The sequence below is a fragment of the Hyperoodon ampullatus genome (genome assembly GCF_949752795.1).
Source record: "Hyperoodon ampullatus genome assembly, chromosome: 13".
In the NCBI taxonomy this organism is placed as follows: Eukaryota; Metazoa; Chordata; class Mammalia; order Artiodactyla; family Ziphiidae; genus Hyperoodon; species Hyperoodon ampullatus.
This window is the reverse complement of record NC_136926.1, coordinates 62436086-62455000: the sequence shown is the minus strand read 5'-3', so window position 1 is coordinate 62455000 and position 18915 is coordinate 62436086. Positions and strand designations below refer to the sequence as shown.

The 18915-nt window shown below is 54.7% G+C and overlaps 1 protein-coding gene across 1 annotated transcript; it reads right to left on the bottom strand.

Moving 5' to 3' along the window:
- Positions 1-1436: 1436 nt before the first annotated feature.
- On the bottom strand, positions 1437-13515 carry SIGLEC15 (sialic acid binding Ig like lectin 15; the record flags this gene model as incomplete). Its single annotated transcript, XM_079718182.1, has 9 exons — positions 1437-1518; positions 3384-3414; positions 4557-4937; positions 6004-6387; positions 6782-6845; positions 8348-8483; positions 10422-10620; positions 12028-12184; positions 13297-13515. The coding sequence occupies 9 exons, from the start codon at positions 13513-13515 to the stop codon at positions 1437-1439; spliced, it is 1653 nt and encodes a 550-aa protein (XP_079574308.1).
- Between the last annotated feature and the right edge of the window lie 5400 nt (positions 13516-18915).

Below are 18915 nucleotides of genomic sequence, written 5' to 3'. Positions count from 1 at the left end.
AGAGGTACAAATGCCAACTCCATTGACCTCTTAACAACTCAAGACAGGCTCCTGGATGGATCCCAGGTTAACCATGAGCCGCCATCACCCCTTTGCTCTGGCGAAGGCTCCAGTGAGGAGACTTGTAACCCACCACCCTGCTTATTAACCTGTGAAGATCCTTCAGCCTTCATGCCATCTCCCCGGAAAGCATCAGAGAGGACCCCGTGCTCACTGCAGGTGACTCCAATTACCACTGCAGCGTCTGGAAAAGCTCTGGAGGGAAGAAAGTCTGTTCCCATTGAAGGCCATTATCTCTGTGGCCCTTTTGCCAGCTCGCCTGGGTCCCAAGCATGCCTCCTCCCCCTCTCCCTGCCCCCAAAGCAGGAGCTGAAACAATCAAGTGTGAGGATGGAAGGCAGCACCCTGCAGTCAGCCTGGCAACACTCGGGCAAGTGGGAAATGGCCGGTGCTTTTGGCCAGTGCACATCCAGGGAAGAGGCAGGTGGTAGAGAGGTCAGAGCTGCAGCTGCTTTATCCACGGACACCCTGTGGCCCAGACTTGCCCTCACATCTCCCAGATTTTGGTCCTTAAGAACAGTGGGTTCCACATGCTTTGAGATGATGGGTGTTTTGTTTCTTTTTCCCAGAGGTCCCAGCTGAAGGCAGTGCAGAGAGCCGATGGGGTAAGAGGAGGGCAGAGTGTGGGACAGTCACAGAGGAGACCCCAGGGGCCAGGGATACCGGGCTTCTCCTTGTTGCTGATTTGATGTTCCTGGGACCACAGGGTGGCACAGCCCAGACCCAGGCTTGCCCTCTGGAATCCTTACTCCCAGCGAGGCCGGTGTGGGTGCTATGCTTGTCCAAGTTTAGATGTCCCAAGGTCGCTCTGCAAGGAGGAGCCTGTAACACCGCTCACACCTGTAGACGGCTTTGTACTGCCCCAAGTCCCTTCACATCCACTACTTCCTCAGACCTTGACAGCCCGAAGCCAGGAGAGAAGACTGTTACTGTCGGTGTTCAACAGTGGACGAACAGAGACCCAAAGAACTGAAAAAAGTGCCTTGGTCCACACAGCAAGTCGGTGACAGGATGGAGTCTGGGCCTGGAGACCCCTCTGACCAGGGTCCTGCCTGCTTTACTATGGTGTTCTAGGTAAGCAAAGGCAAGACGAGCTTTGCAGAAGTGTCACCTGGGCTCATGTGCGAGTGCAGGCACACACACACACACATGCACATGCAAAATGCCGCCCCGTTGACAGAAATATCTCTGGGGCTTGGAGACAGAAGTCCACGTAGGAGACCTCTGAGTCTCTGTGAGTAGGGTCCTGACCTCAGGGCGCCGCCAGGCTAGGGCTGCCAAGGTGCCTGGGAGCCAGGAAGGGCCGTCCCAGCCAAGCCACGTGTTGGCCTTCATTCCTCATGGTGTCCAGGGGATGCCGGTGGCCAATGGGCTCCTCAAGGTGAACACACGGCTGCTGGTGGGCCCTGAGGACTCATCTGGCTCAAATTTTCATAATTGGACTCCTGAGCTTGGGGCCTGTGGACAGGAGAAAGTTGGCTGACCACCCAAACAGGAGGGGTCTCTGACTGCCCAAACCACAGCCCAGGAAGCGGGGGAAGGAGGGACGAGAGGGGATTCGGGGGCCTGCATCCAACAAGGCCTGGAGACTAACCGAAGCTTGGAGGCAAGGCAGCGGCAGAACTTGCAGACCAGGGAGGGGACCACCTGGGTGACAGCATCCCAGGGTCTGTCTTCTCAAAGGGATCTCATCTGTGGCTTCAAAAACCATCTCTGGGGTCCTGACCTCCGGGCCTCCTGCTAACTCTAACCGCTTTCCTGACTTCTGGGACATCCTCGTGGCCTCTCAAACATAAACAGTCCACAGAGCTCGTGTGATACTCACCGCACACCACCCCCCCATCTTCAGCTCAGTAGGTGGCACTCGGGGCACCAGCTCCAGACCTGCTGGCCCCCTCCCTTGCTTGTGCTGCGCACTCTGGCCATCCCTGCCTCTGTCTGCCCCATCTCCCCGCCCTCTCTATTGCCACCTTCAGCCAAGCAACCTAGCCAGCTGCAGCCTTGGTCAACAGCCCTCACAGGTCTCCTGGCCTCCACGCCTGTTCAGATGGGGCCACTCATCTGCTTAAACCATTCACTGACCTGCCATCACACTCCGAATAAATCCCACAGCCTGCCTGTCCTCTGTGCCCTCTTCCTGGGTCACGCGTGAGCCTTTCTAGAGCCTTTTCCTCCTGGGTTGCCCCACCACCCCTGCCTGCCCATTGAGCACCTGCCTCAGGTCTCCTCAGTGTCCTCAGAGAGGACATCCTGGTCTAAAGCAGCCACAGCCCACTGGCACCTCCCTCTCCTGGGGCTTTACTCCATCGCCTTGTCCATTTTTTTCCCCCACAGCTCTTATTTTACAATCTAAGATCTCTTGTTTATATGTTTATTGAAATTCTCCATGTTAAGGTGTGAGTTCTCTGAGGTGGAGGATTTTTGCTGTACTTTTAGCATCCCAAACAGTACCCAGTGCATGGTAGGTACTCAACAGATATTTGAACAACCATCAGCTTTCTGATTAGGTGCCCTGGTGGGGCAGTGAGTTAGCAAAGAAGAGGGACTGTGCACAGGTATTTGAGAATGTGGGGATCACTGAGCGAGCAGCTGCAGAGAGGGGCCTGGGCTGGTAATGTGGCTCTTCCAGCCCCCAGGCACAGGTGGGAATGGAGCCATGGGAGTGCCCGGGCTTGTCTAAAGGGTCCTAGAGAAGGCTGTCATCCCCCGCCTGCCTCTCCCAAGCATCTCGGACAAGGTCTTGGAATTGGATGCTTTCTTTTTCTACACAGGCCTTCACTTGGACAGACACCAAGAGGGGGCAAGGTCAATGCTTCCTAGCTGAGTCTGTGAGCCCTCAACCAAGCCCTCAGAACCTCTAATGACATTTTGCTTGCAAAGCCTTCAGCAGGCTGTCTGGGAGAATGATTGCCTAATGGTGGCTTTTGTCTGGATCTGTTCTAGATCCACTGTGGGCACTATGAGAGGAAACACAGCTTCCAGGGATCACAGCTAGGTGCAGAGATAAGGCAGACCCAGAAAAATGACCCTTCAGCACCACGGACACCAGGCAGCTGGTCCGGAAGACAGGCCAGTGTGAGGCCCACAGTCAGTGCTGGGAACGTGGGGAGCAGGTCAGCGTGGCCTGGTCTGGCTGCCAGGCTTGGTGGACTGAAGTAGGGGGGAAGGCTGCAGGGAGGGCCTGGACCGTGATCAGGGCTGGGACCCCAGCCCCAGCCCTTTGCCCATTCTTCCTTCTCAGGCTGCCCTCCATGAGAAGCCTGCACCCCTTGGCCAGGGGGGGACTACAGTGGGGCAGGGTGGGGGTGGGCAAGCTTACTTACCGTGGTGAGGCGTCCTGGGTGACTGGGTACTCTGTGTGAGGGATAGAGAGAGAGGAGGCATGAATCTCCATGGTAGCCTCTGGGCTACAAGCCCCGCTGTCCAGCCCGCCCCACCGAGGAGAGTGGGCTGGAGGGAACAACTAGCCAGCAGGATGCGAAGAAGTGACCTGAAAGATGATGAGTCACCAGGGTGGACAGGGAGTGAGGAGCGGACTTAGCAGGAAGACCTGCTTCTCTGAGGCCCCTGCAGCACAGAATGCTTGGTGGGTTTGAAGACGCTGCCGGAAAGCCAGTGTGGCCCCAGCAAAGATGGTAGCCAGAGCAACTGTGACAAATTTTGGATTTCATCCCAGGAGAGTTTGAGGCTGGTGCTACTCACCTGGGTGGTCTGAGAGGCTCTGGGAAGCCTCCTCTCTGGGGCACAGAGCAAATTTCCCAACCAGCTTAGTGACAGTAGGGAGGGGTGACGGCAGCTTTCTGAAGACGGCCTGCTAGTTCGAGCTTCTACTCTTTTATACATGCTGTTCCGTCTGCTAGGAGTACTATTAGCTCCTTGTTTTCCTAGCTCACACCTGCTTATAGCTTTTGATTTAGCCTCCCCTTACTTGTGTAAAGCCTTCCCTCCCAGCCCCCGTCTGGATGCCCCATCAGAGAGAGGCCCACACTCTCTGGGCTTCCGTAGTATGTGGGCTGATAGCACTTCTCTCTGCAGACTGCAATTATGCGCTTACTCCTCAGCACACATTCATCAGGGAACCATGTCGTATTCATCTCTGTATTCCTAGCACCTATGCAGCACATAGTAGCTGCTCAGGATGCTTGTTGTGACCGAATGAAATGGTGCTATTTGGGAAAGCCTGTGTGTGGTCAGAACCCTTCCGGATGAGTCATTTATGGGGTGCTGGTAAACAGGTGGGCTCAGAGCTATATCGTCTGGGTCTATATCTCTGTGACTCTAGGCTAGAGGCAAGTTCCCTAACCTCTCTGGCCTCAGCTTCCTGATTGTAAAATGGGCTCACGCTGGTTCCCACCTCCTGGCCTTGATGCAGGGAGAGGAAAGTGAGATGATCCACAGGTGCATAAGTGATGTTTTGCTTGTGTCATGCCAGGTGGTCAGCCTGGAGGAGAGCCCCGGCCGCCCCTCGCACCCATCCTGGCCTGGGGCACACCCACCTAGGCGGCGGCGGGCGGCGGCGTGGGCGGCCAGAACGCCGAACAGCAGCAGCACCTTGAGGCCAAGCGCGCCGAGCAGGAGGGCAATTGCTGAGGCCCCGGAGGCGCCGTGGAAACGGAACAAGTAGACACTGGCTTCGGCGCGGCCCAGGCTGTTGGAGGCCGCGCACGTGTAGCGGCCGTCGTGGGCCAGCGCGGGCAGCTCGGCGGTCACCTGGTGGCCGTGATCTTGACCTGGGCTCGGCACGGCGGCCGAGCCGTTGCCCAGGGCCGGGCCGGACCAGGCGAGGGCGGGCGGCGGCTCCCCTTCAGCCGTGCAGAGCGCGTGGAAGGTGTGCGCCGGGCCGGGCAGCACCGAGATGTTGACGATCCGCGGGGCGGCTGCGGGCGACGGCCGAGGAGGAGCGGGAGGAAGCGAAGTGCGGTCAGAGCAGCGGCAGGCAAAGGGAAAGGCAAGGGCAAGGGGCAGCCCTCCCCGTCCCCTTGGCCCAGAGGGTTGGAGAAGGGAGGGGGGCGGGGCGGGGGGGGCGTGATACGGAGAGGAAGGAAGAGGCGCTCGGGCGCCACGATGCCAGGGTCCCAGTACCCGTGTGACCTTAGGCAAGTTATTCCGCCGCTCTGTGCCTTAGTTGCTTCACGTGTAAAATGGGGATCCCTTACATTACGCGGCTGTTGAGAAGATTTGACAAGTGGGGTGCCTGGGCAAGTGCTCTCTAAACGTCGTTACTATTGCGGTAGCACACGACTGGGGGCAGTCTGCTGGAGTGATTTCAAGGGCACCTCTCACTCCCAGACAGCCTCACCAGGACCTAGACTTGAGACGATTCACTGAATCGGTGGGACTGTGGGACTGGGGCGGACAAGGGCGAAGAAACTGAAATGCACTCAGAGAGGCGGCCCAGCCAGCCCAAGGGCACATGGGAGGTTCTTGGCAGCGTCAAACTCAACCCAGAATGCCTGGGTCCCCCACAGGGGCGCTCCGGGATTTTTACAAAGCTCCTTAGGTCATTCCAATGCTCAGCCAGGGTTGAAAACCACGGCTCTAGGATCCTGGTTCCCACACCTTTATACCACAGGGTCTAGAGAAGTGCCGGGCACTTGGTGGGCTCCCTGTGCACCCCCTCTGTGCACACAGCCCACTGCAGTCCTTGCCATATTTAAGGTGACCGCTCCTCGTTTTTCTCCCCCCTAGTCTGAGAGCTGTTCGGGCATATTCACTCTCCACGAGCTTCATTACAATGCCCAACCCAGGCCTCCCCCAGCCCTTCCTGGGGCCATGATTCGGGGGTATTTTTAACAGCTTCCCGGGTGGCCCGTAGCCATCGCCAGGCGTGAGACCCCCTGCTCTAGAGAAAGGGGTGTGCCTGTTGTACCCCTTCCGATCCCAGCACAGAGCCCGCACCTAGGGAGCCCTCGGACGCGGCGGGGAGGCGGGCGGCGCGCTCACCGGTCACGCGGAGCCGGACGCCGTGGCGGCTCTCGTAGCGATCGTGGACTTCGCCGGCGAACTCGACGCGGCAGAAGTAGCGGCCGTCGTCGGCCGGCGTGAGGCGCTCGACGCGCAGCGACAGGTCGTTGCGGCGCGGGTTGCCGAGCAGCCGGAAGCGGCCGTGCAGGCTGAGCGCCGTCTGGCAGAGCTCGCTGCTCCGCGCCGCCGCGCACCGGAACACCTGCGGGCCCGTGTACGGCTCGCCCGCGCGCCAGATGGCCGTGAGCGGCCCGTCGTAGTGGCGGTGCGGGTGCGTGAAGGTGCAGGGCAGCACTGCCGCCTCGCCCGCCGCCGCACTCACCTCGGCCGGCACCTTCATGGACCAGCGCTGCGCCGGCGCACCTGCGGGCGGGCGGGCGGGCGGGCGAGAGGCAGGCGGCGTGCGGCAACCCTGCCCGCGCCCTCGGGGTGTCTGGAAACCTCAGGAGTCGGGAAGCGCCCTCCCTGCCCTCGGGGGTGGGGGGAGTCTGGAAACCCACCCCAGGACTCGAGAGGCATCTCTTGGGACTTTGACTCCCGTGACTTTGTAGGTGCCTGGACTCTCCTCCCCATTTCCCTGGGACTATTTGCCTCACTCAGGGTGGTCCCACCTCACTTACAGGCCCAGTGACCCCAACCTCTTTCCCATCAAAACTTGCCCTGCTGCAGAAAAGCCCTGGGATCCTATGGTTACAGTACAGTCCCAAGACCACCCCCCACCCCCGCCCCAGAAGGTGACAAAAATAAAGGCACTTACTGTGCAGCTCTGTGTTGAGCAAGTTCCTGGTGGTATCCCTTTTAGTTCTCACAAATGATCCTAGAGGTAAGCAGAGTTATTCCTGGGTTACATGTTATAAACCGAGGCACAGAGAGTTTGAGGCCTGAGGTCACACAGCTAGGATGAGGCAAAGCTGATGTTCAACCTCAGGACTGCCTGACCTCACTGTGGCACTCTAATGCACGGAAACTTGGGGCTTATCCAAGGAGAGCAGCACTCCCATTGACAGAGGGGAAACTGAGGCCTTGGGAGGCGGTGGTATGTTTTGAAGCTGGTGTGTTGAGTTGGTGGCTGAGATTCCTCTACAGTCAACCCAAGTGGGCTTCCCAAAAGGCCAGTGCCCAGACAGGGAGCTGAGGGAGGGGTGGACCGTTATGCTGCCTCCTTGCTTTGCACAAGTGCCTCTGGGCTCAAGTTTCCTCACCTCCCATGTCGTGAGCCTCTGAAGTATGGTTGAGCTGAGGTCTGGAAGCTGCACTCTGCTTGCAGCTTACGGAGGGCTAGAGAGTCACTGCCTGTCTTGTTGCAGGTGTGTGCTTCTTTGGGGGTGGGGTGAACGGGGTGGGTGGATGGGTGTCAGTGCTGGGAGGATCAGGTAAGGGGGCCTGGGAGCCTCCTCCAGAAGGGAGGGACAGGCTTAGCCTCTAGTGCCCAGGTACAGTTCAGGAAAGGGATCTTTACAGGGAATACTATACCAGCCCCTATATTTCCAAAGGGCTTTGCAATTTACCAGGTTCTTTCACATGCATCACATCACATGACTCCAAGTCCAGTGCTCTTGGCTCTGTGGGGTAGCCCCACTTGTCTCCTGGGCAGGAATCTCCTCAGCCCACAGCTGGCAGACCATCCTCCAGGGGACCCGTACCATCTATGAGTAATCTACAGGTCAAGGCATTCCTCCTGCTCAGAACCAATGGTTCCCGCCCCTCACATGACGGCCCATCGCTCTCTGGAGCCTTCGCCTTCCTTCCCTGTGATGGCCCTCCCGGGATGCCATCATGGCTACCCTGGACCCAGTGAGCCTTCCCTTCTCTGGCAGAGGTCTTAGTCCTTCACCTGCCCCTCTCCATCCTCACTGTCCGCTTGGTACCCTCCTTGCAGTGTAGTGTCCTGACCCCGGGGGCTCCAGGTGTGTGTTCCAGATGTGCTGGGCCAGGTAGAGTGGGGTATGAATCGGGTTGTGTGAGCTGTGCCTCATAGAAAACCTCACTTTGGGATCGTGCCGAGCTTGCAATGAAATAAAACCACACAGTCTGCTTTTTTTTTCACACAGTCTGCTTCTAAGCCAAATCTCCTTTCTTCTGGACAAGTGGAAGTATGCTTTTGAACCCAAGCGGGGGACTTGACATCTTTCCCTAGTAAGAGCTCGTTTGTTCAGTTGTTAATAATCAAAGGGCCTAGTTCCAAATTTGAGAGACCCTTCCTGAAGGTTTTTCTCGTTCAGTCAGTACTTCTAGCTGCAGAAAGCATCTCCCAATCTTGAGGCTCAGCCCCTGCCTCAGTTTCCCTGCGTTCCCACCCTCTGTGACCTCAGCCTCCTCTGACCTTCTGCATTTTGCAGGCATCACGGAGCCAGGCATTGACTCCCCAGGGACTGTTTACTGTTGTGCATTCATCAACTGGCCAGCACTGATCGGACACATTCCCCACTCGAAGCCAGGCACTGGGATTAGAGCCAGGGCTACAAAGAGCAAGAGAATAATTTGTCAGCCTGTTGGAGCTCACAGCTCAGAAAGGGTGACAGATCTGGGAGCCCGTAGTTACACTAAAACCTGCCAGGTGCTCTAATGAGGGACATGAACAATGTTCCCTCTGTCTGAACATGGTTCCTGGCGCCTTTCACTCACCAGCTCCCTCCTAGTCGTCCCCGGGCCTCCGCTGAGTCATCCTACAGCGGGAGGCCTTCACTGAGCCCTAAGCCTGGGTCTGGCACCCCTTCCCCATGCCCCAGGGCTGGCAGAAGTGCTTCCTCTGTATGGGCATTGCCTGTTCAACTGTATGTCTCGTCCAGGCACCCAGAAACTCCGGGAGGGCAGGGAACATGTGTGGGGGTCATATTTGTGCAGCTGTTGCCCAGCACGTGCCTGCCACATAGTAGTTGACATTGAATTGAATTGCTGAGAGAGAGCAGAAGGGAGGGTGCCCGGGCTGGCAGGAAGGGTGGGTGGGCAGGGGTTGATTGAAAGTCCCATGAGAGAGGGGCTGCCGCCTCAGCAGAGCCTTGAGAAAGGAGTGGGATTTGCTAAGCCCTGAAGTAGGCTGAAGGCATTCTAGGCAAAGGGTAAAATGGAAGTACAGACATCAGCATAGAGGTTGCAGGGCGTGAGAGGATAAGGGTGTCAGAGTACATGGTGCTTCGGGGGCTCGTTGGGAGACATTGCTAATCTTATTCCATAAGCGATACAATCCATGGGGTGCTGTCATTAGCCCCCCTTTCGGAAAGGGGATCTGAGGCTCAGAGAGCCTGAGGGACTTGGCAACGTCATTTGGCCAACCAGGCAGAGCCAAGGCTTCCCCTCGGAGTGTAACTGAGCAGGAACCTAGGAGGTCTTCCCGGAACAGATCCCTACCCATGTCCTCCGCCTGCCTTTCGTCTGTAGAAAAACTGTAGTCAAAGAATCAATTTCATCAGAAAAGTGAGAAAATGCAGAAAGAAAGGAAAACAGTCAAGCAACACAAAATAATTATACTTTAGCCAGGAAACAAAGTCAAGGACCTCTAGTTCTTCCTCAAAGACCATAGATAATATTCTGAGCCAAGTCCTTTGAGCTGTTTTGCAGAGACTGAAACCGCCACCAGGTGGGAGAAGTTAACTGTATGCTGCCCGCAAGCATGGAGACCCCAGACCAGCCGGAAGGTTGATGATGCTGACTCCTGATGACCTCACCACCAACCAATCAGAAGAGTGTCCGTGAGCTGACCACGCCCTGCTCCTTGAACACTGTAAGACTCCTCACTACCCGCTCCAGGGCGGGACACACAGTTTTGAGGGCATTAGCCCACTGTGGCCCCCTTTGCCTGGCAAAGCAATAATGCTATTTCTTTCTACTTCACCCAAAACTCTGTCTCCTAGAGCAGAGCCCCTCCAGGGGGGTTTAATCCGGCACCAGTGAACAGAGGCTGAATTTTGACAATAGGTGGGTCATGTTCTGACCTTGTCCCTGGACTCTGTGCTGCTCGAGGATGACAGCCTAGATTAGGAGCATCTGACGTGTGGTACAAATGACAGGTCAGGGCCCCTCCTCCCTGGCTGGATGCTGCTCTGGGAGGAGAGAGGGCACACAGAGGCCCTTTCACCAAGTGTGACAGTCTTGGCTCCCATTAAGGGAAGATTTGTGTTTCCTGTTTGTCTGCTGCATGGTGTTCCAAGAGGCGGGCACCTGGACTCACTTTTACACAGAGACCTTTGGTTGAGTTCACCCAGGGGACTTGAGGTGAAGGTGGGAAGTCTCAATAGGAATTACCCAGGGAGCAAATGCATTTGCTTTGGCAGGAATCCAAGCTCCCCAGCCTCCTGGGACATTTACTATTCCCTCTGGGAGCTCCTGCATGTCTCTTAGGACAGGGCAGGGACAGCCCCTGGAACTGGAACCACAGCTCCTTTTGACAGGGTCTCTACTCTTCCTGCTTCACGTCTATCAACCCCCGGGGGTCAACAGGAGGCCCACATTCTTCCCCTTGTCCGAAATCCCTCCTCTCAATGGTGGGCCACTGGGCACGGTGAAGAGCGTTCCAGCTTTGGTGCGGCTGGACATGGGTGACATTCTTACTTGTATCAAGCACCCAGTCTGTGCCTGGCACTGTTCTAGGCTCATCCACTTACAGGGAGATCTTTGGGCGAGTTGCTTAATGTTCCAGGTCTCAGGATCCTCTGCTGCAAAATGGGGTACATAGTACTTTCCTCATAGGATTGAGGATGGAATGAAGTCACATGTGAAGGTCACCCGGACGGTGCTGACACTCAGCAAATGCTCAGTGATGTTAGTTCCCTCCTTCACTAGCCGTGCAAAGAGAGTGGGACCAGGAGGGAGCATGGGGGTGGTGCTAACCAGTGGTGGGGAAGGAGAAGGGCTCTGGACGGACAACTCAAGGCGATACAGGGTGAAACGGGTGTTCAGGACACTGATGCCAGAAACTACACCATCTGTGGCTCAACTTGGCACCTTAGACCACATGTCATGCAATAGCGCAGGCCTTGCCCTTAGCTCACCTGAAAGCTAGTCATAGATTCATGTACTTATTCACTCAATAGATGTTTATTGAGGGTCTGTCTTGTGCTTGATACCGTGCTGAGTGTTGGGGATACAGCTATGGTGACAATTAGTGGCTGCCTCAGTGTGTTTACAGCCTGTCCATTGCTCAGCCATTGTTTGTTTTTCATTTATACATGATTCTAATGAGTTTGTTTAATTAGCTTCCCAGACTTGGGAAATACAGATTGAAAAGCTAGAAAGTGTCTTCAGTTTGTAGTGCATTGAAAGCAGCAAGGGATGATAATCAGCGTTCAGTCAGGGAGGCAATTTCAGTAAAAATAATGTGACAATCAGGACAGAAATGATAAAAGTACCCTTTAGGGAGGGGTAAGTGCAGAGGCCCTTGAGGCATCATGACACTGCAGCAGGCTAGTGAAACGTTGCTCGCGGGGATGACCTGAGTCACCTTGGAAAGGTTCATTGCCATGAGAGACGTGCCCCTCGCATGGGGTCTCAGGCGCCTGTCTGGGGTTGTAGCCCTGGCTAGACTGGCCCTGACTTTGTGACCATAGGTGAGTCCTCATAGCTCTCTGGCCTCAGTGGGCTCATCTGTCAAATGATGTCTCTAGATACTTACTAAGGAGAATTTTTATTATTTTTTATTTTTTTTTTTTTGCAGTACGCGGGCCTCTCACTGTTGTGGCCTCTCCCGTTGCGGAGCACAGGCTCCAGACACGCAGGCTCAGCGGCCATGGCTCACGGGCCCAGCCGCTCCGCGGCATGTTGGGATCTTCCCGGACTGGGGCACGAACCCGCGTCCCCTGCATCGGCAGGTGGACTCTCAACCACTGCGCCACCAGGGAAGCCCACTAAGGAGAATTTTAAATCTAAAAGTCTGTGTCCAAAAATGATATTTGGATAAAAATGACAAGGAAGTCTGGCAAGCATTTTAGAAATATGTCAATATAAAATTAACTGAAAGGCTTTTAGGTACTTAAAGTAAGCCATTAGCTGTTGAGAAAACTCAGCTACTCGGAAAGAGGCATCCACTCTTGATGGTCCTGTGCAGCCGTTTACTAAACTCTCCACATTGCTCGCTCCTGCCTCCCGTGGTGACGATGCTCATTGAGGGGGGGCTGGGGCTGCAGCACTGGGTACCAGCTTCCACGTAATCATAAGCACGAGTCAACTGAGGGGGAGTTAACTCACCCTGGACCTATTATCCCAAAGCCCCTGTGCCAGTGGTGTCAGGGTGGGACGAGAACTCGGCAGTAGAAACATCTGCAGAACCTGGATGGGCAGAAGTGGCATCTGGATGGATCAGAAATAGAGACCTTGGTTTTGCCTGCAGCTCAACCAGATTCCCACCAGCTCCTTGGTGAGGAAGGAGGCAGGGATGTGCATGGGAGCCTCTCTGTAGCTCATGTGCAGTGCGTTCTGTGTGATGGCATTTATGTGAACTAGCGAGAAAACTGTTTACGATTTTGTATCTGAGCATGCGGCAGTTGCTGTCCCTGGACCACAGAGAGGAAAGCAAGCCAGTAGTGGCGGCTGTAATGGGATAATGGCCAATGGGGGTGTCCTCAGAGAGTGGCGCTTTAACAAGAATTAGGTCTGCTGGGGTGGGCTTTTTGTGACAGGTTGCTGGAGGAAACAAGCATGGGCACTGAGGGGGAGAAGGATGATGCCAGGCAAGCGCTCACCATGGACAGACGATGCCTCGTGGAGGGCTAGACTTGTGGCCCTCAGAGGTGGAGCCCCTCAGAGGTCTGCTCCCCACCCCCTAGGAGGGCTGACAGTATCAGCTGACGGGCAGCCAGTCTGATGAGCCCAGCTGTCTGTAAGGGGCTACCCTCCTTGGGGACAGCTGGACATGTTAGCAGGGGTGTTCTCAGCGAGTGACTCCAGGGGTGGCTTCTTGGGCATTGCGGCCCCTGAAGGGTCAGGAGAGGGTATTTTGGGGCAAAGACAGATGTTCGTCTTGGCCACCGGACTTCCCCAGTTAGGTGTGTGGCTTGAGCTGGGGCAGTTGCCTTTCATCCGATTCCCTCTCGCACCTCAGTTTGCTCTCAGTAATTCTTCCTTCTGGGCCTGCATATAGTCCAGACAGGCTATCAGGGGGAGAAAAAGTGAGAATGAGGCAGAGACCAGAGGGGAGAGGAGGCAGCGGAACCAGGAAGTCCATCCATCGGTGGGAAGCAGACCCCACAGGCTCCAGGGAGCTGGGAGACGCAAGTCAGTGAAAGGCCTGACTGTTCCCCTTCTGCCCTCGGGGTGTCCTGTTTCCCCTTTAACCCTTGCCTCTCTGACCACTTGGTTGTGGAGCTGGCCCCTCTGGCCTGGGCTGACAAAGATGCAGAGCCGCGGGTGGAGCCTGCCCCGGGGCAGTGTCCGCGCAGCGTACTGCTCTTGGGAGTTCTGATTCCACCTGTCCCTGCACCCCTCCTCCTCCCGGGTAGGACTTCTGGGTCCCAGCTGCTCGCCGCAGGAGCCAGCAGGGGCAGCAGTGTCCCGGCTCATTCAGCCTCCATTTCCTTCTGGGCCCACGGCAGCAGTCCCTGACCTTTCCCCGCGGCCCAGATAAGCGCCCCATGTCCTTGGGTGACTGCTGTGAATTGTCTTGCCTTCTCAGTTTGTTTTTTTGCAGTGGTTCAGAGCTAACCAAGTAAGTTCCTCTGAGCCCCAAGCTTTGCCCCAGGCTCACCACCCACTGCACGTAGGCGAGCTCAGGAGACTCCAGTTCACATCCAGCCTGTGACACCCAGAAGTGCCCTGACCTGGTTGAGCCTCCCTGAAACAGGGAAAAGGGCCCCCACTCTGCAGGGTTGTGGTGAAGAGTAAATGAGCTGGCCGTTAAAAGCCTGGCACGACAGTCCTCAAGGATAACAGCTGCTGTGATTGCTGCGCCAGCTCATCAGAGATGTGGGGACCGGTGGAGGTCTTGTCCAAGGTCACTAAGTGGCCAGAGTTCCCAGACTACTGCTCTTCCCACCACCCCTCATCTCCCGCTTTCTAAAAGCAGATCTGGGGGGAGACAGAAAGGAAAGACAAAAGAGAGTGTGAGGGCCCCTGGGAGATGAGGGGCTGCCCCAGGGTGCTGGGTGGTGGGGGGTGACGCCTGTGTGAGGGAGAAGTCACAGAAAGTGGAAGGGTGGGTTTCCTGGATGAATTCCTCCACTTCACTTTTGCCAAAGGCCAGCCCTGGGCCCTGTGCTCAGAGGTGTGACAGGGATGGGACCGTGACCTGTGGCCACCTTGCTCTCCGGTCCCTGGGCTCCGGCTGCTTCCAGGCCCTCTGCCACATGGAGAGGCTGCAGAGGGGTTTCAGGAAGAGGGACGCTGCTCACCCTGGTTTAAGAGCTCTTAGTCTCAGCGGTGAAGCAGCTGCCGACCACGAGAAGAGGGGTCCCCTCGCTGACCCAGCTGCATAGATCCCACGTGTGCCCCGCCTCCCTGGGGAGTCGTGACACGCAGCTGGAGCATTTGTGTGGTCTGGGTTTTGTACTTGAACATGTGACTACTCATGCTTCCTGTAAGTTTTTTTTTTTTTTTTTTTTTTTTTTGTCTTTCACTGATTCATAGCTGCTGACTCTTAGCAGGAGAAAAAAACCAAACCAAAACAAAAAAAGAACCCAAACCTAGTGTCCCTTGAAGCTATATGACTCGAGCCACGTTTCACTACCATTTACTGCACAACCGCTGAGCGCCAGGACTGTGCTGGGGGCCTTCCACCCATGATCTAATTCTCCTTCAAGCACCCACGAGGTCATGGGGACCCCCATTTACCGAGGCTCAGAGAAGTTAGGTAACCTGCTCAGGGCCACACAGTTAGGAAATAGCAGAGCCAGGATTCGCAGCCTCGTCTGACCTGTTCTCCTGTCTGCCCCAGTTGTGGGCAGGGTCACCTCTTCCAGCCCCACCCTCTATGTGGGACCCAACCCGAAATCATCCAGAAAGATGGCTGAGTTAAGTCAACGTGGGAAAAGGAAGCCCCTCCTCTATCAGCCCCCACCACAGGACTCTGTGGGTGGGACAGTGGGCAGTATGGGGTCAAGAGGTGGTGGTGTGGTCCCGACTTGAGCCACACACCCCCAAGTTCAAATCCCAGTTTCACCCTGCACCGCCCACTGAACCTCTTTGTGCCTCAGTTTTCTCATCTGTGAAAAGGGACTATAATAGTTCCTTTCTCATAGGATTATGTTGCTTACGTGAATTACTAATTAAAGTGCCCAGCACTTAATAAGAGCTATGTAGGCACTTGCTGTTAGTATTCAATGCAGCCTCGAACAGAACTCCACTCTGTGTTGAATGCTAGAGAGGAAGGATCAAAGGCCTGAGGAGTGGGAATTTATAATCCAGTCGTGGAGATAGGACTCCACCCAAGGAAGATTGACTAACAGCTTGGAACACCATGATGTCAGTGCTGTCACCATGTGGCACGTGATGACCAATGGCTGTGCACATGGAGGCCTGGATGCCAAGTCCAGGAACACAGTCATGAGGATGTCTCAGGCTGAGTGGGGTCAAGGAGAGGATTGGGGCCTGGACAGAGGGGCTCATGAGGGTTGCCTTTGTCATTATCCCAATGGCCCTCAACTGCATCGTGCATCACAATCACCCAAGGTGGTTGAACATGCAGATTCCTGGGCGCTGCTCCTGACATATTCGGATTCTGCAGATCTGGGGTGGAGTTGAAGAACCTGCTTTTTTTTTTTTTTTTTTTTCTTGATGTGGTCCATTTTTAAAGTCTTTATTGAATTTGTTACAATACTGCTTCTGTTTTAAGTTTTGGTTTTTTGGCCACGAGGCATGTGGGATCTTAGCTCCCCAACCAGGGATCGAACCCACACTCCCTGCATTGAAAGGTAAAGTCTTAACCACTGGACCACCAGGGAAGTCCCAGAACGTGTTAACAAATGCACGCCACTCCAGGGATTCTGATGCAGATGGTCCATGACCACCTTTTGAGAAATACTGTTCCTAGGGCCACCGACTCCTTGAGCTAAGTGACCTTAAGTGAAGTGACATTGATACTTAAGCCTGCAGCCAAGGGTTCCCACTCACTTCTTGGGGTTCCTGCTGGGCGGTCAGGGTGCCCTCGATCACTTGCCCTACTCCCCAAGTGACGGCACCCCACCCTTACCCCAAACAGCCATGGGCTCTCCCCTCTTTCCCGGGGCTGTGCCTGTTAAGAAGCAAAGCACTTGGATGACAACAACACCCCCAGTCTGTCAGAGCCTGCGCTGTCCTCCCCAGAGCTGGCCTGTTACGCCCCTGGATCCTCACAGCAAAGGCCTGGGCAGGAGGCCTTTCTACAGGTAGAGACACAGAGGCCCCGAGGAGTCCAGGCACTGCCTCAAGTCACCAGGAACCCAAGGCAAAGCCTGGACTTGAACTTCTGGCTTCTGTCACCGCAGCCTCCCAAAGTGCAGCTCTCCCTTCCCCACAGGCCTGGAGGCCCTGGCAACCCAGCTGCCCTGAGTGCAGGGAGAGAAGACCGTACCTAAAATTTTGTGAGAATCTATTCTGTTCTGAAAATGCACCAGAGAGCAGAGTGGGAGACTCACCCATCAGGATGACGCACATCAAGGAGGCCAGGAGTTGGAAGGAACCTTCCATGTTGTGAGGTATGGAGCCCCCAGGCAGCCCCACACTCAGCCAGGCCACTGGCGAGACCCCTGCTTGGCGTGGGTGTGGAGGAAGGAAGGTGAGATGGGGTGGGTGGTGTGCCCAGGTCTGCACCCCCGCCAGGCTCTGCGGGTAATGGAGGAACTGGGGAGAGGCAGCCAGGCGGCTCTAAGTATGATTAGATGAGACCCGTGGGGTTTAGTCATGTGGAAAACCAAGAGAGGAACCACTCGGATGATTCTCCAGGACGGGAAACAGAGAAGTGGACAGGGAAGATGCAGGATCCTTCCCTGTGGCCGCTGTCCCTTTGAAAAATCTGCTGTTCTTTTGCTTCCTTCACTCCCTCTCTCCCTCCTCCGCTCTCCCTCCCTCCTTCTATCTTTCCTTCCCTCTCTCTTTCCCTTCCCACATGTTTAGTGTGCCAGGATGGGTTTTCATCCTGGTGAAGCTCTTTTACTGTGGCCACATAGGTTTTGAAGTGGTGATTATGGATGGAAGGAAAAAATCGTCTCCAAAATGTAATCATTATTGACAATTTATACCAAGCAGCATAAATGGGAAATAGTAAAACTATTAAGCAAATCAACCCAGACAAGCATGTCAAAATGCTCAGAACATCAAAATGCCAGATTAAAATAGCCTGCTACAGGGTCAGAATCTCAGTATCTGTTGCAAGGAGATAATGGGAAGCTGAACAAAAAAGTGGCCAGGTTGGGGGCTGGCAAGGATGAGCCAATCCTAGAGTAGGAGGAGGTGTTTTAGTTCAGATAAAGGTTAACCTACTGGGGAAAAAAATGCGATTCCCAAATATAATGGATTAAAAAAAAATAGAAGGTGACTTCTCTCCCATGTATCCGTCCCACGGTGAACTGTTTATACTGGCAGGTGGCCTTACTTCTCATGGTCATTCAGGGATCTAGGTCCCTTCATATCGTCACTCTGCTACCCTTCCCCCCAGGGGGTTGTTAAGGCCTTCAAGGTTGAAGCTGGCTTGTTCAAGGTCTAGCTTGTGTGAAGGGGAAAGATAGAAACTCTAAGTCTTGTCTAAGGCTCGTCTTTTCTTTATCCAGGATCCAAAGATTGTACACATCACATCCACTCACATCCCATTGGCCCAAACTTAGTCATACAACCACACCTACTGCAAGGAAGGCCTGGAAATGTGGTCACTACTAGGTAACCATACGGTCAAGTTAAAATTTTATTACCACGGAAGAGGGAACAGATGTTGATGGATAGTTACCTATCTCTGCCACAGATATTTGCTATAACTCCAGAAAACTAAACTTTGCAGAATAATTTATTCCATAAACTCTAAAATGTCATTGAAAGATGCACCCTTGTTTTATATACCACTAAGAGAGAAAAAAATGTCTAGCTTTTTATAAGATGCCACTGACTGCAATATGTATCCTGATCTCAGAAATGTTGAAGTGTAAAAACAGGTACATCCTAGAATTGATGAATGTAATTCATTTTTAGCTGTTTGCATTTTTTGGTAATACAGTCTCAATAAGAAAAGGCCAGCCTATCTTCCCTATGCTGAGAGGAGCCATAGGAAAGAGGCATGTCTATGCTTAGGCCAGGGTTTTAGAGGGAGGCCAGGCATACGGATGGTAGCAGGGATTGAAACGAGAGGCTCCTGTGGGGAGTGGGGCCTTTGTGAGAGTCTCTCCTCTGCCTTCCTCTTTGACTGTCTTGACTAACCTCTGACCACCTGATACGTTCCCCTTCCATGGCCACTTGTCACTTCCTGTGTACCTCTTGTTTCCTTAACATAAGGATCCAGCCAGAAAAATGAAACCCCTGCGAGGTGTTGAACATGGAGAGGGACTGGATATAGGTAGCTGGTAATACAGACAGTTGAAGGATGAAAGAGAAAATAGAAGATTCTGACACAGCCCAGATATTAGTAACTACAGGAAGTAGCCACCACTCCTAAGGTTGGGGGGGGTGGGGACGCAGGTGGGAAGAAAGGAAGAGATGAGGTTACTGAGGAGTCGGAGCTTAGAAGCAGGGCCCCTGCACAGCTGCTGGTCAGATGGATGAAGGGGACACCGTGCGCCTAATGCTCAGACTACGGGATGAGGAGCGGCAGAGACACGGCTGGCTGATGCTGTACCTCTGAGGGGGTTCTGCGGGTTGGATTGCCAAAAGAAGCTGAAGGCTGGACCTAGAGCTTTTGCAAGGCGCTGGAGCTATACTAACAGGAGCTGGAAGCCCTCCTCCCATCTTCTAACCTCTCTCTAGTGCCTTGCATCAGCTAGCAAGTGTGTCTGAGAAATGTGGTTT